At 39.3% G+C, this 14,795-nt stretch overlaps 2 protein-coding genes across 2 annotated transcripts; both read right to left on the bottom strand.

Annotated features, from left to right (window-relative positions):
• Positions 1 to 177: 177 nt before the first annotated feature.
• Positions 178 to 6,452, bottom strand: LOC122652146 (RNA-binding region-containing protein 3-like). Its single transcript, XM_043845818.1, has 2 exons — positions 6,280 to 6,452; positions 178 to 572 (listed from the first exon to the last, which is right to left on the bottom strand). The coding sequence occupies exons 1-2, from the start codon at positions 6,382 to 6,384 to the stop codon at positions 381 to 383; spliced, it is 297 nt and encodes a 98-aa protein (XP_043701753.1). The 5' UTR covers positions 6,385 to 6,452; the 3' UTR covers positions 178 to 380.
• A 4,450-nt stretch (positions 6,453 to 10,902) lies between these two features.
• LOC122649992 (probable ubiquitin-conjugating enzyme E2 37) lies at positions 10,903 to 14,212 on the bottom strand. The gene is made up of 6 exons (XM_043843272.1): positions 14,041 to 14,212; positions 13,840 to 13,909; positions 13,585 to 13,690; positions 12,454 to 12,552; positions 12,203 to 12,337; positions 10,903 to 12,115 (listed from the first exon to the last, which is right to left on the bottom strand). The coding sequence occupies exons 1-6, from the start codon at positions 14,174 to 14,176 to the stop codon at positions 10,982 to 10,984; spliced, it is 1,680 nt and encodes a 559-aa protein (XP_043699207.1). The 5' UTR covers positions 14,177 to 14,212; the 3' UTR covers positions 10,903 to 10,981.
• Positions 14,213 to 14,795: the final 583 nt, after the last annotated feature.

The following is a 14,795-nucleotide window of genomic DNA, read 5'->3' as shown; positions in this document are numbered from 1 at the left end:
TAAAATCCCCCTGGCAGCATAACCGACTAGAGTCACTGATGGGTAAATGTATTTCATAATACTCTCAAGTGCTTCACAAATTACTTTTCAGAACACAAGTATAAGAGAACAAAATCACCAGGAAGTTGGTCACCTTCTTGTTTTCTAAGGAGGAAAAAAAAGGAAGAAAAACAAAACGAACACCGCCGCGAACTACAGCTCTACTCGGCTGAGCCTTGTGATGCAAAAAATGATATTCCATGCATTCTGCACCACCTATTACCCATTGCAGGTGTGGCACATTGCGAAGGGTAATTATCTTCCATCAAAAAGTGTGGCATGTTGATGAATAGATGATGACGAAGGTTCAACATTCAGAGCACCAACCTCTTCACTCCGACCTACATCTTAGACTGCTGTTCTGGCTTATCAGGATCATCATTCTCAGGATCCTCCTCTTCTTCTTTCTTTTCTTCCTCTTCCTCATCTTCTTCCGGAGGATCAGCAGGCAATGGAGGCGGCAGTGGTGTTTTCATTGGACTGAACTGGGGGAATATATCTGGTCTACGCCCAGGCTTTGGCCTCTCCCACTCCTGCCATGAGATGGAGAAAAATAAATAAATTACACCAAATAAATTCAGAAGATAAGAACTACCATTCATAACTGAAAGATTTGAGTACCCAGAACAAGATGATCTACATTGCTACTCTCTTCTTACCTTCAATGCCTCTTTTCATCCTCCCTTCCAAAGCAAGAACAAATGGATTCCAGACTAGATAGTCCAGCGAAGCATCTCTAGATAACGACCTCTGTTCTGCTATATGATCGGCTTCTTACCATTGGATAAATCAGACACCCTTTAACGGTATATGTGTCAACTTCGTGGCCAAGCTCAAGCATATATCCACCATCTAGTTAATTTTTATTACCTAGTATTTTCAACCATCAAACTGATGGAGAGAAGATGTGACAATTCTAACCATTGGATAAATAAAAGATCATGTGAATTGGTCATCCATCAAATTTCAAACAGACTGAATCATATGTTCCACCACATATTAAAACCTTCTCTAGCCATCCAAATTTCGACCAAAATTGACTTAGTGTCACATGGTAAAATGCATTTGTGCTGAATTTAGGAGTTAAAGGAGATGCGGACAAGCCATCCACAAATTTTAGGGCAAAGTGAGCTACCACGTGGCAGATAAAAAAAGATAAGATGAGTGCCACACACACAACCCCCCCTCTCCCCAACCCCAACCCACAACCCCCCCCAAAAAAAAAAAAAAAAAAAAGAGGCTAAAGTAAGATTCAAATCCATGCATTAATGAGTCATGATCAACAACAATCCCAGGTGGTCTAGTTATGCTCTCATCCACAAGTGATAAGAACTCTCAAGGCCATGTCACATTAAGAAAGCAATGAAATTTTGACCAGGTTCTTGCATGATTTCTCTCTCCATTACAAATGATTAATCAATTCCAACCCTCGTAAGACTGGTATTTGAGGTATTGGAAATGGTCACAACATACAGTTTCACTCAAGCATGTTACTGTGCCAGGAGAAATGTAGAAGGTAATGATGGATTGTGGTACAACTCCAAATGGATAAGTATGGTTTCCTATGGGCACTAATTCAGTGCTTAAGTTCAACAGTGATAAAGTACACCATGCAGGTTCCTCCAAATTGCAAGAAGTGGCTTACTGTGAGTTGCCTGGAATAGTACCTCAAAAAATTGTGTTTGTCATGAAGGAGCTGAACAGGATGGGTTCTCAGAAGCAATTTTTTTTTGGGCTTGAATTATGATGTACTCGAGTGAAGTTTCAGTAACAAGGTTGCTTGTAGAATTGAATTTGGTACCCCTGAAATGCCTCCATGCTTTGATCCAATTGTTAAATTCTGTAAAAGCTGTGACACATTCTCCTGTGTGAAGCCAGTCCCAATTTGGTCATTTGCCAATAACTATACAATGGGTGATTGTTATCAACATGAGCTTTGTTGAAGGACTGGATTAATGTAACCGATGGCCATCACTAGAAATTTCAAGGGCTCAAGGAAACATAGAAGGTGCCGTCACAACTCACTTGCATTGGTTTAGGAGGGATTGCAATAGTAGAAGAGCTTCTAAATTACCAAATTTGGAAAACAGACTCCAATTTAGAATTAAATTGGACATTTTAATGTTTATGCTAGTCTCTTAAAAAGGTTCAAACAAAGCTCTCCAGTAGTCTAGATCTGAAAGCATTTTAAGGCTTTATTTGTAACAAGGATTGAGGATCAGAGATTGGACGGGCCTGACTCAGCCCGATCAGTCGACATGGATTCAGCCAATCCTTAGAACCTGATTTGTAATCATAGAGGCCCAATAAAGATATGTTTATGATAGGACTTCTAGAGCTCTATTCAAAATGAACTGCAAGTCTCATTTAAGGTGTTCAATTGTTCCAGACTGTCCTTTACACGATTATAGTGATGTGATTAATGACTAAGTGACATACATAAACAAAAAACATGAGCAAACTGGGGTATAACGTATATGTTTTAAGGTGAAAAAGTCCAAAACTCTTTGACCATTAGTAAATATGGTTCACTAGATCGATGGATATTTTGCTACTAAGGTCCTTTAAGAGGAGACCAGAAGCTGGAGCAATTCATTCCCATAACTTCAATAATGGCCAACTTTGATAACCTTGCAGCCACCATCATCCCCCCCCCCCCCCCACCAGATGGGTCCCTATTTTTATTTCCACATTCTCCTCAAGTCATTCTCTTCCACATCAGTTTTTCTGGAAGCTGCTTCAACAATGGCCAAATGTTGAGGTTTTGGTGTCTTGACTTCTGATGATGGACTGCTGTGTGGAGCCTCCGGGGGCTGTGGGGTATGGAGGGGGTTCGGGGGCGGCAGGCCCGAGGACATTTTTTCAAGGACTATATGGGTATTTCGGTAAATTTCCTGTATAGGGTTTCGCTATAAATCTGTAGCGAGAGTTCTTTCTATGTATTGCAAATCTGAGAGAGGTGTGAGGAACGAGCGACTGTAACCCTATTCTCCATTGATAGTGAAACAGATCTCATCTCACCGTGGACGTAGGCAACCTTGCCGAATCATGTAAATCTTTGTATGCATTGTGTGATTGTGTTTGTGATTTCCATTCTTGTCTGCATCGTGTTAGGTTTTACACTAGTCAGATGATTTTATTTTTACATGAGACTTTTAGTATTAGGTACAGCACAAAACCAGCTTTCCAACAAATCCAAAATTGCTTAAATCAGATTTATATTAAAGAAGTTATGTTCCGGTCAAACCTTATTTGGTATGCGCGAATGCTGTCAAAATCGCTCTGAATGAAAATCTTTTTTTAGATATTAAAACAAATGAATATTTTACCGCACTTTTTGTTTTTAATAATGTTTTACCATATTAAGATTTATAGAATTTTTAGATTTGAGAAAAACCCCAGCATTAGAAAGTTAAAATTTTTAGGGTAAATTACACGTCACCCCCTGGTTTTCAAACGAAACTCAGATCACCCGCTGGTTTTTGAAAAAACTCAAATCACCCCCTGGTTTAAACCCCAATATGATAAATTAGTCCTTACCGTTAGTTTTATGTTGTTAAATGATGATGTCAGCCAGTTAAATAAATTTAAATCCCTAAACTACCCTTAACCAGTATTGATTTACGATTTTACCCTTGTAACTAAAAACCCCAAATTCATCCTCTTCCTCACACCTGCAACTCAATCTCAAGCAAAATGAAAAGATGAGTTGCAAATGGTTTCAGGTTAATGCAGGGAAGAAGAGAATGGGATTTTCGGTGGAATAGATGGTGGCTGGTATCTCGGTGGAGGTGGGATAAGAAGAAAACAAAAAGAAATGGATGGGAAGAGAGATGGATAATGGGATTCTAGGTTAGTGGGAGGCAAGTGTTAGGAAATAGAAAAAGGGGTTTGAAAGTAGGAAATAGGAATAGAAAAAATGGAAGAAGATGAGTTCTACTGTTCAAGGAATTGAGATAAGATGGGAAACAGAAGAAGGTTTCGATTAGGGTAAATGGAGGAAAAATCAGAGATTATTAAAAAAACACCATCACTCTTCTTCTTTTTCTTCTTAAGGAATTAAGAGGGACTCAAGCAATTTCAACAGTCGGAGTTTGAAGCAACAGATCGGTCGGAGATTGAAGCAGTAGATCCAGCCGTCCAAGTAGGCTTCGGTCTTGCTGGATCTTTCACCCCCCCAAGACCTTTGACTCGTCTCAATCAGGTTAGAGTGCTCAACATAGATCTTCTCAGTTTGCTTTGCTTCTCTGTTTTGATTCTTAGGTCTCTCTCTCTCCATGAATCTTTTTATATCTCCATTGCAACTTCTCAGAAAAACCCACTGCCCCATTTCAACCCTTTTTGTCTCCCAAATGTCTACTAGCCTCTCTCCATGAATTCTTTTCTCAATCTATAGTGCAACTTCCTAGAAAAACCCACCGCCCCTTTTCAACCCTTTTTGTCTCCCAAATGCCTACCAACCTTATTTCTCAGAAGACTTCGTCTCCTCTCCTCTTCTTTCCAGCCATGATCGATCAAACCCAAAAGGCAAAAACTGAATGAAAATGAACCCAGAAACGGAAGCTTTAATTGCAACCCAGAAATAGACAAGTGGCATAGAACCAGGAAACAGTAGGAAAAAAAATGAAAAATGAAAATGATAAAGGGAATGTAACAGTTGAAGAATCCAGGGTGTATACTTAAATAAATAAAAAAAAGGTAAGAAGTTACGGAGGAGGAGGAGAAACGGATTTAGTAGTGTGAGGCTTGGTCTCTGCTCAAGACTGAATCTCTGGTAAGAGCTGAACAAAGCTGAAATTTTGAACGTTGGATACTTAGCAGGTCCAATGGTGGCGGTCACACCGTCGTCCCTGTCGAATGGACGATAGGGCTAGGGCGAAGCAGAGGCAGAGGCAGAGGCGGCGGCGGCAGTGGCGGTGCTGCCAACGGAGTTGCAGGAAAGGGGTAGGGTATTTTAGGTTGAAGATGAAGGGTAGTATTGTAAATTTAATTATAATGTTTTAGTACAAGGGTAAAATAGTCCTTTTACACCAATAACTAACAGCAGACTAACACCCTTACTGTAGAGGGGGTGATTTGAGTTTTTTCAAAAACCAAGGGGTGATCTGAGTTTCATTTGAAAACCAGGGGGTGACGTGTAATTTACCCAAAATTTTACCTATCGTCGAAAGTCCAGTATTTGTTCTTGAACTAGGGGGTGACTTTTATCCTTTTAAAATTTGATTTTTTAACTATTTTTATTGGATTCAAATAGGGGATATTTGTTTATTTATGAATAATATCTTAAGTTTACTTAAATGATATTTGGCATAAATAAGGTCCAATTCCGGGTTCGATACCATTAAAAACCAGTGCAAGACACCTTGCAATAAGGCGGAGGTTTGCTAGGCCCCAACAAAACCACCTTGACACCTTGACAACTATGCTCAGTTCTGACAGCCAATGGAAATTGGGGGTTTGAATATGGCTGGATTACTAATTTTGGGTTATATCTTGAGGCATACATAGTTAGATACTGCCTAAAAAGAGCATCCCAGTGCACAAGGCTCCCGCTATTGCAGGGTCTGGGAGGAGCAAATGTACACAGCCTTACTCCCACTTTGCAGAGAAGTTGTTTCCATGTTTCGAACCCACAACCTAGTGGTTGCAATAGCGCAACTTAACTGCTGTGCTAGGCTAGCACACTATAGGTAGTTAGATACTACCTATAGTCCATAAAAAACAATGAGTTCATTTCTGAAGAGCCTTGAATTCTAGGAGGAAGTAAATCCAAAAAAAAGTCATCTTTTCCTTTTGATAGGGGCCTTTATTCTTAAGCTTCAATATTAGTAGCATTTCCAGTAATATATAGTATAGGGGTTTCTGTATTGATTTTAATAAAAATGTTATAATCATGCTCCATTGAAGGGCCATGGCATTCAACCGTAAGGCCTTACTCCCGCTGACTTATTTCAGTTACTCGAAGAAGTTAATTTCTTTAATCCCCTTTCGAATACAAAGAAGAATTGGTACATCAACAGACCCTTTTTTAGGTTTAAGATATAACCTAATAGGTTTTTCTATAATGAAAGTTTTCCCGTTTCACTATGAACCCAGAAGAAAACAGTACTTCAATCACATTAAGAAGCTTTCAATTTTCAGGGGCGAACAGGATAATCGAACCCTAAAAAAATTGTACTACAAACAAACAAAGAGAAACATGAAAACAAGAGAAAGCGGGTGAAAGAAGGGAGAACTTACGATAGGGAAATCAAGAGGGGAGCGGCGGGTCATCTTCTCTTCTTCGGGAGCCATACAAACAACTTGATTCCTAAGAGAACTCATCACTCTCCTTCGAGGTATCATCAATGGCCCAGAAACGAGAGTCCCTCGGCCAAAAGTCGGTGTTGTAATGCTATCGTTCGCCAACGACATTGAAGCTATAGGCACCGAACGAGACAATGATTCCATAATCTCCACTCCCTCTCTCTAATTCTCAACCTCTGTCTCTCAGGTACGGTATTGGATTTGTGACTGCTTCAGTCAGGGAGGAGCTGCTGTGTTCTCTTGTTACTCGGCCGCGAGCTTCCTTTACCTCACCCCCCCAAATCCCAAATCCAAAATCCCAAATCTTCTTCCCACACAAATCCCCAACAAACGCCAACGCCAACGCCAACCGCCTTTCATTAGAAGTGAAATAATTACCATATTTAGAACTTGATGTGAAATTACCGATAAAACCCTAGTTTAGGAGAAAGCCGCCTCATCTACAGATCTATTCTCGTCTTCATCGATCAGAACTTGAACTTCTAGTTTTGTCTGTAGATGATCGATCATATTGCTTTCATTTCTTCGTCTTGTCCTTCCTCTGCGCCGGTGGGTTTCTCTAAATTACTATCGTTTTTGGTAGAGTTAGACTTGGATTTCACGTTCTTGAAGAACGTAGATGTGTAAGGACTACGGAGTATGGACCTGTATTTTACAGGACAACTGGATAGGTAAAGAAATACAGATCGAACTGATTAAAATGGGCTCAAATTACCATATGTGATTCAAGTTGAACAATTTGGATTGGAACAAGTGACAACAACCTCGACTTCTTCAATGTCCAGCACAATCACCATCTCAGTAGTTATTGGTGAAACTTCTTCTTCCTCTTGTAGTCTTGTTGTTTGATGCTGCTATTAACAACTTCCACTTCTATGATCTTGATGGTGTGAAAATCCACCATTATATTGCTTTGGGAATGTGAAGGATGCAACTGGGTAATCACTTCATTCATTCTCCTGGTAACTACCCACCCCTTCTCCTCCTGAGCTAGCCCAGAGAATCAGAGATACCTACATTATTTGTGTTCTACTTTCTTTCTTAAGGTTCACATTTATGGTACTATTCTCCATTTTGCTGTTCACCACAATTACCATGCTGTGGCATTGGCAATGGCTTGGAAGAATCTTCTAGACCAAGCCCTTCGGATTGAAAGTGAGACACTAATAATCTGGGAATACATTTTTGCAAGTATTGCACTCAATCTTCTTCATTGTGGTCTTTGAGATGGTATGCAACCAATTGCAAGGTATGAGTGCAACAACTGCAAAAATGTATTCCCGACTTTAGGATGCAAAATCCTAATCTTAGGCTATGTTTGTTATGCATTCATGGAATACATACTATGTTGATTTTGCATTCTTGGATGATAAAAATAGTTATTTATATCGTTTGAGAATGCAAAGTTGACTGTCCTAATATGCATTCTTAACAAACACAACTTTAATGTTAGCTTTTTTGGTCGATTTACCATGGAGATATTTATAATTGGTTTTGGGATTTTGCTTGATGATTTGGCAAAGGAAAAATTAACAGATAGATATATACAAAGTAACTAACATCAAGACTATATGAGGGCATTCAAGATGAATTGAGATTATATAAACAAGTGAAATGCAATTTATATGCTTTGAGGTCTCATCTTTGTAGCATGAAACAGGATCTTCATATCCTTTGATGACTAAAAGTTGTTATTCATGTATCTATTGAGGAGAAAATGTATATAATATAAAATCAAACTGGACTGAACCAAACTTGAAACTAGATTGACCAACCCAAAAACCAGTATAAAACCCGGACCGATACAAAACCATTATTGTGTTGAGAATATTTTCAATTTATTTTTATTTTTGTATGTCTTCTTTTTTCCTTTGTTTTTATTGGTTGTTCCTTCGATGCATCATTTTTTTTTTTTGGGTCTATCCTACTCAAGGGCCCACATGCCAACTACAAGCTAAGGGGGAAGGCTAAGACAAACCCACAATCTACAACTAACGTTGGGGGGAGAGGGGAGAGGGGTGTCTTTTTGGCACAAAATGCAATCCAGGAAAATTGGTCCCTTGACGTCTTGTGGGGCATGCACTCAACTTGCAATGCCTCCAACCAACCGAGCTAGCGGTTGTTTGCCTGCGCATCATTCATCTCATCACAAATTGAAAACTCACTCCAAGATTTGTCACATGGCCAATCCAAACAGCCGCATTTGCTTATCAAATTTATAGAATTGGGAGCGATCTTATTTATACCTAGAAGATGCAAATCGAAGAGTGACACATGCTAAAAAGACCGAAGAATATGATTATCGAAGAAATTATATTATTGGGTTTAAGGACCAACCAAAAAATAGATTAGCAGTGTTTTTCTTGAAGCTCACAAGCAACAGGCCCATGAGTTAGTCTGCCCATATCTACAGGCTACTACCTATGCTACAAATTTTCCTTCATTAGTTTTTCTACCTAAAAAACATTGCTCAAAGTAATAAAACTCACTAGATCAACTTTTAGTTTATACCTCCATTGCATGGTTCATAAGTGTAAGGCTTTAATCTTTGTAGTTTCAACAATCAAAACTTCTTTTGGAACCAAACCAGGAATTGAACCATCAAAAGGCCATTTACGATTTGATCCTGGTCAATCTAGCTGCTCCAGCAAGCCAGAAACAAGGAGCAAGGTTGATTGTTCAACTAAATGGTTCTTGATCCATTTTCGCCATAATCAATTGTACTTGAAGAGACTTTTCGGACGATATATGGCTCATCAACTTGGGCGATATTGTCATACGAAGTTTTACTGAAAAGATTCCAAATCAGGGTTTTCAGTTGGCCCAATTTTCCCAATTTTGGTGCCGAATTCTGTGGGATTTTCAGTCCCACATCGGCCAAATTCAAAATTTGTGCTTTTTAGGGTTTTTTTTTTTTTGAAAACTTATAAATGCTCTCAATTGAAATAGAACAAAATATACCATAAAATTTGAGAGAAATACAATATACACTAGGAAATACGCCAAGAAAGTGATGGGAAAGAGAAAAAAGACGAAAATTTTCCCTGAGCCCGGAATTTTGCCGCAAGATCAAAGAGTGTTAGAACTCTACAGAGCTGAGTCTGCGAGGTCTTCTTGGTCATGTCAGGCATCTCTCTCTCTCTCTCTCTCCTTTTTTAATTATTTAATTAGATTACTTATTTCAGCTTAATTAGACTAATTGGCACTTAATTATTTTCATAAGGTATACACCTTTTTCATCTTTTCAAGTAGTTTCTTTATATCCTTATAGTGGCGACTCTGAACTGGAGAAAAATTGAGACTTTTGATATAGACCACTTCATCCATATTATGTTTGTATAGTAACTTTTAAATTTGTTGTAAATAACTTGCATTATGTCATTGTGTTCGAAGTGAAATCTTCTAATAAGAGTATTCCCCGTTGTACCTTAACCCGGGGCACATCATTTTAAGTACTTTGAGTTCAGCAAGTCATCTTCTCTTCTTCAAGAGCCATGCAAACAACCTGATTCCTACAAGAGCTCATAAACTCCTACAAGGTATCATCAATGGCCCAGAAATGAGACTGCATCGGTCTACAGTTGGTGTGGCAATGCTATCGTACATTGAGGTTGTTGATGATGCAGAAGTAACTGCTCTCGACTTTGAAGCTACAGGCACCAAAGACACAATGATTCCATAATCTGCACTCCTCTCTAATTCTCTATTGCTGTAACTCAGGATTGGTATTGGATTGGTGACTGCTTCAATGTTAGAGATGATATATCATCTCTAACATTCAATTAGGATGGAGCTGTTGTGCTGTCATCTTACTCTACAGCGAACGAGCCTTCCTTTACACCCCCCCCCTCCCCCAAATATTCTCCCTCACGAATCCCAAACAAACAGCACCACCAACCGCCTTTCATTTAGAACTGAATAATTACCATAATTAGAATTTTATGTAAAACTATCAATAAAACCCTAGTTTAAACGACGTCCTCACAAGGCCGCCTCATCTACACTTCTACATATCTACTACCATCTGCATCAATTATAACTAGTTTTGTCTGTAGATGATCATATTGCTTCCATGTCTTTGTTTTGTTCTTCCTCGGCGCCAGAGGGTTCTCTAAATTACTATTGATTTTAGTAGAGATAGACTTGGATAATGGATTCCATGTTCTTAAAGAATGTAGATGTGCAAGGACTATGGACCTGAATTTTACAGGATAGCTGGATAGGTAAGGAAATACATAACTGAATAAAATGGGCTCAATTTATATATCATGGACTATTACCTTATGTGATTCACAGTCATGGACAATGTGAAATGAATACAGTGAGGACCAATCATGCTTCCAAGAATTCTGGTTCTTGGACCATAATTTATTTCAATTGTAAGTTTAGCCTTAAGTTTGACCAGACTCCTTTTCTGGTGCAACATCCATTAAATTTTTAGAACTACGGTTGTCAGTTGTGATTATTCATGGGATGATGAATCAAATACAGAACCCAGGGCATTAAGAGCATGATAACTTCAGCTACATATCACGCACAGAAACAAGAGCACACAAATTAGAAATGAAAATATACCTTTGCTATACTAAGAAAGTTCTCTGACGATTCGATTTGGAGGAAGGGGAATTGCTCAAGTTCAAGCTTTAGCTTTACAATTTCCAGTTAAACGTTTTCGAGCAAGTGACAATCTGGACCTTTTCAATCCTCTGTTTTCTTCCTCACTATCTTCACTGTCCAACACTATCACCATCTCAGTTATTGGTGAAACTTCTTCCTGTTGTTTGATGCTGCTATTTACAATTTTTACTTCATGATCTTGACGGTGTTGTCCATTTGAAGTAAAAGCATGTGACATTGACTTGGGTGAAACTCCACCATGGCTTTGGGAATGTGAAGGAGGCAACTGGGTAATCACTTGATTCTCCTTGTCAATATCCCTTCTCTTGAGTGAGCCCAAAGATTCCAGTGACAGATTGGCACTTGTGTTAGGACTCACATTTATGGTACCATTCCTCACATTCTCATTCTGATCTCCATTATCCTGTTCATCACAATTACCACATTGCGGCATTGGCAATGGCTTGGAAGAATTTAGTGGAAGAAGTCCTTCAGAGTGAGAGTGAGAAACCAATAATCTGTGAGTGGGTTCCATTTTTTCCTTATCATCATCCCTACTCTGGTTTGGACCCAAAGAATACAGAGATTTGCTCTGACTGATTTGACACTTCTTCTTATGAATCTTTGTGGTGCCATTATCCGCCCTTCTCCAATCTTGATCTTGATGAGATTGTACATCAGGCGTCTGCAAGGGCTTGGATAAAACTGTAAAATGGTTTTTGGAGGGTGAGAGTAATAACTGCTGATCCACTGGCAATGTATTCCTGTTATCAGCATCCTTTCTTTGGGATGAACCTGAGGATTCCAGAGACAACTTTCGACTGATCCCAAGTGGTTTCCTAAAAATTGCATTTTCATTTCCATTTGCTCTTCTCGTAACCTGATCCTCATGGGGTTTTTGATCATCATGGTTACTAGCCTGTAAAATCAATGAAGACTTTGACGGAGTGGATGGGGTACCAGAAAGGCTCTTTGAGTATGTGAGTGATGACTGTTGAGTCACCGTCACAGGTTCCTTTTTATCAGCAATCGTCCTCTGGGATAGGCCTGAAGATTCCAGTGACAACTTCCAGCTAACCTGCAATTTCTTATGACTGAGGCCACACTCATTAACCGTTGGTTTGGACTCTATCTCTGATCCTTCAGCGTGCATCTGTTATAAAGTAGATACTGTAAATAAAACAGGACATACCCTGCAAGAAACAAACCAACCAACCAACCAAATGCAACTGCTTCTTACTGTACTTGGGTCTGTGTTACACGACATGCTTCCACTACCACTACAATTCATGCCCCCTCCAGCCTTTGCGTACTGCTCAGTCATAGACCGTGCCTTTTGGTCAAAAGCTTGCCTGTTATATTTGTACTCCCTGCTCTGCATATTTATCCAAGCAAATATCAAATCAATGTTTCTCTTAGTCTCTAACAGTTCGTTTATAACTCATTTAGTTAAACTCTAATCATAGAAACACATATATCATGTACACTTACTGCTTCACACATTAGGCCATCATCAGGGTTGGGCTCACTCAGTAGCAACCCAAGGCTTGTTAGCACAGTTGAAATGTTCAGAGATGGTTGCCATGCACCCTGCAAAGATTGGAACTCTAAATAAATGACAACAGAATAGCTCCCCATTAGAAATGCAAATGACAACAGAAAAGCTCCCCATTGGATGCGCCAGAGTCCCTGATAGAAAAACTCCAGACCATAGTCCATTCACATTTTAGCACTCCAAATAAAAGATGGAACCAGATGCATTCCATCCTAAATTATATCTGATTTAGTGACCAAAAATTTCTCAGCATTACGAAATTATTATTTTTTGTAAATGATGGTTCCAAGGTTCTTTAGTCAGCGTAGGGCCTAGAAACACCATCTACACCTCTCCTTCCCTGCACTAAAACTAGTAACCATTTGGCATTAGAATTTTACTGAAGTCATATAAGGCCAAAACACACCACAAATACAGGAAACTTTTGTCAATGGTGTTCTTGTTATGCAGCAGAACTGTTGGCCCTCTCTATACAAGGAAACTGTAGATCATCTTTTCTGTTGTAACTTTAATTATGGTTAAATGAACTTAAATAACATAGTCAGAATAAGAACTTTCAAAAATGCCACCACACTTGAAACAAGCATAATATGCAAGTATTTACAGGAAATGGAGTTTCAGAAAGAAACCAATGTAATTCATTATGTTTAACAGTAGCATTGATTACGTTGAGAAAATGTATTAGCAAAAGTTGTCCAAGAAATTACAGCAATATTTAAGCAACTTTCATGAGAAACAGGTGAAGAGAGGGGTAATATTTTATCAAAGTCATGGAGTGAAATTGTCCACATTCAAATTGGATTAAAATCAACAAAAGATGTAGTCCAAGACAGTAAAGGAGAAATTCATCAGAAGGGATCCCCAGGGACGGCAATAGCATTTCTGTAGTTCCTATTGGGATTTGCGTGACTCGATTGCATTAGCACTTGCACTTCATGGAGGAATTTTCCCGAATAATTTAAAGGTAAGTAATTAACTAGCCCAATATTTTTTCTCTGAAATTTCGGGTATTTGAAAACATCTAAGTTCTCACACAGAAAAAGGAACCAATATTCCACTGAGCCTACCTTGGGAGGAAGATTGAGAATATCCAAACAAATCCTTCCACCGTTGTCGATATTGGGGTGGTAGATGGGCGTCGCAAATGTCACAATGGGAGGTTGAAACGGATACCTGCAACCAGGTAGGAGGTAATAAAATCCTCAAACCATGATCTGCAGCGGAGAAGAGAAGATTCCAATAGAGAGAGAGAGAGAGAGAGAGAGAGAGAGAGAGAGAGAGAGAGAGTCGATGAGAGTGGCAAAGTGAAATCGAAAACGGACCTGTCAGGTATTAGAATCTTGACGTTGAAAACCCCTTTAGCGTAAACGGTTCCTTCGGGGCCATCGATCTCTGTGAGGCAACGAATGAACAAATGGGGTTAATGTGAGTTCCAATTGAACTCCCAAAAGAGAAAAAAGTAGATCAATAGAAACTGAAACTCATAAAGGGTTGTATTTAGTAGATGTAGATTGGAAACGTACGGGCATCAATGGTTGACAAGTTGGAGGAATCGGAATCAGCGGTAAGCAGCGGAAGAGAGACACCGGGAGGAGGGTCAGTGAGAAGAAGTTTCAGCTCCTTTTGCATTCGCAAGCTGAGCCTTGCTGCCTGTGCCATTCCCAAATCCAAATCCAAATCCAAATCCTACGTTGTGTTTGCAGTTTCACCCTTCTCTGATCTCTAATGCAAATCGATGCCTTGGGAGTGACTTTCGCAATTTTGCGGGCTGCGGCGGGGGAGCGGGAAATTTTGAATCACAAGACCGCATTTTTATCTTTCCCGAAAGAAATCCAGAGACGGAATTGACATCGGCCATTACTCAGAACGGTGTCCATTCTGAACCGCAACTGATAACCGAACCTAAAGCGGCCGTTTAAAATTGAATTGAATCGAACCATTAATAATTGGGTTGGGTCTGTTTTAAAGTCTATTAAATTGGGTTGGTTTCGATTCAACCAAGAAATTGTCGGCTGCAAAACGATTAAACCAGTAAACTTGAAAATCAATTAAGGGAGAGGGTTCCCTGAAACTCTGAAAGTAGGGATGCAACCAAACCAAGTTGGACCAGGCTTTTTAAAATCCTAACCCACCCTTAATTAAGTCTTTTAAACTCGGGCTAGCCCAACCCTGAGTCTGGTGTAGATACCTCAATTTTTTTTTTCCCATTCGGGAGATAGTACAACAATGATGATTGGATACCCTTAGATATCGTGTAGGGTCCATTTTATAGCTTGGA

The sequence above is a fragment of the Telopea speciosissima genome, chromosome 2 (assembly GCF_018873765.1).
Source record: "Telopea speciosissima isolate NSW1024214 ecotype Mountain lineage chromosome 2, Tspe_v1, whole genome shotgun sequence".
NCBI lineage: Eukaryota > Viridiplantae > Streptophyta > Magnoliopsida > Proteales > Proteaceae > Telopea > Telopea speciosissima.
The sequence above is the reverse complement of the archived record's forward strand: the minus strand, read 5'-3'. Positions and strand labels throughout refer to the sequence as shown.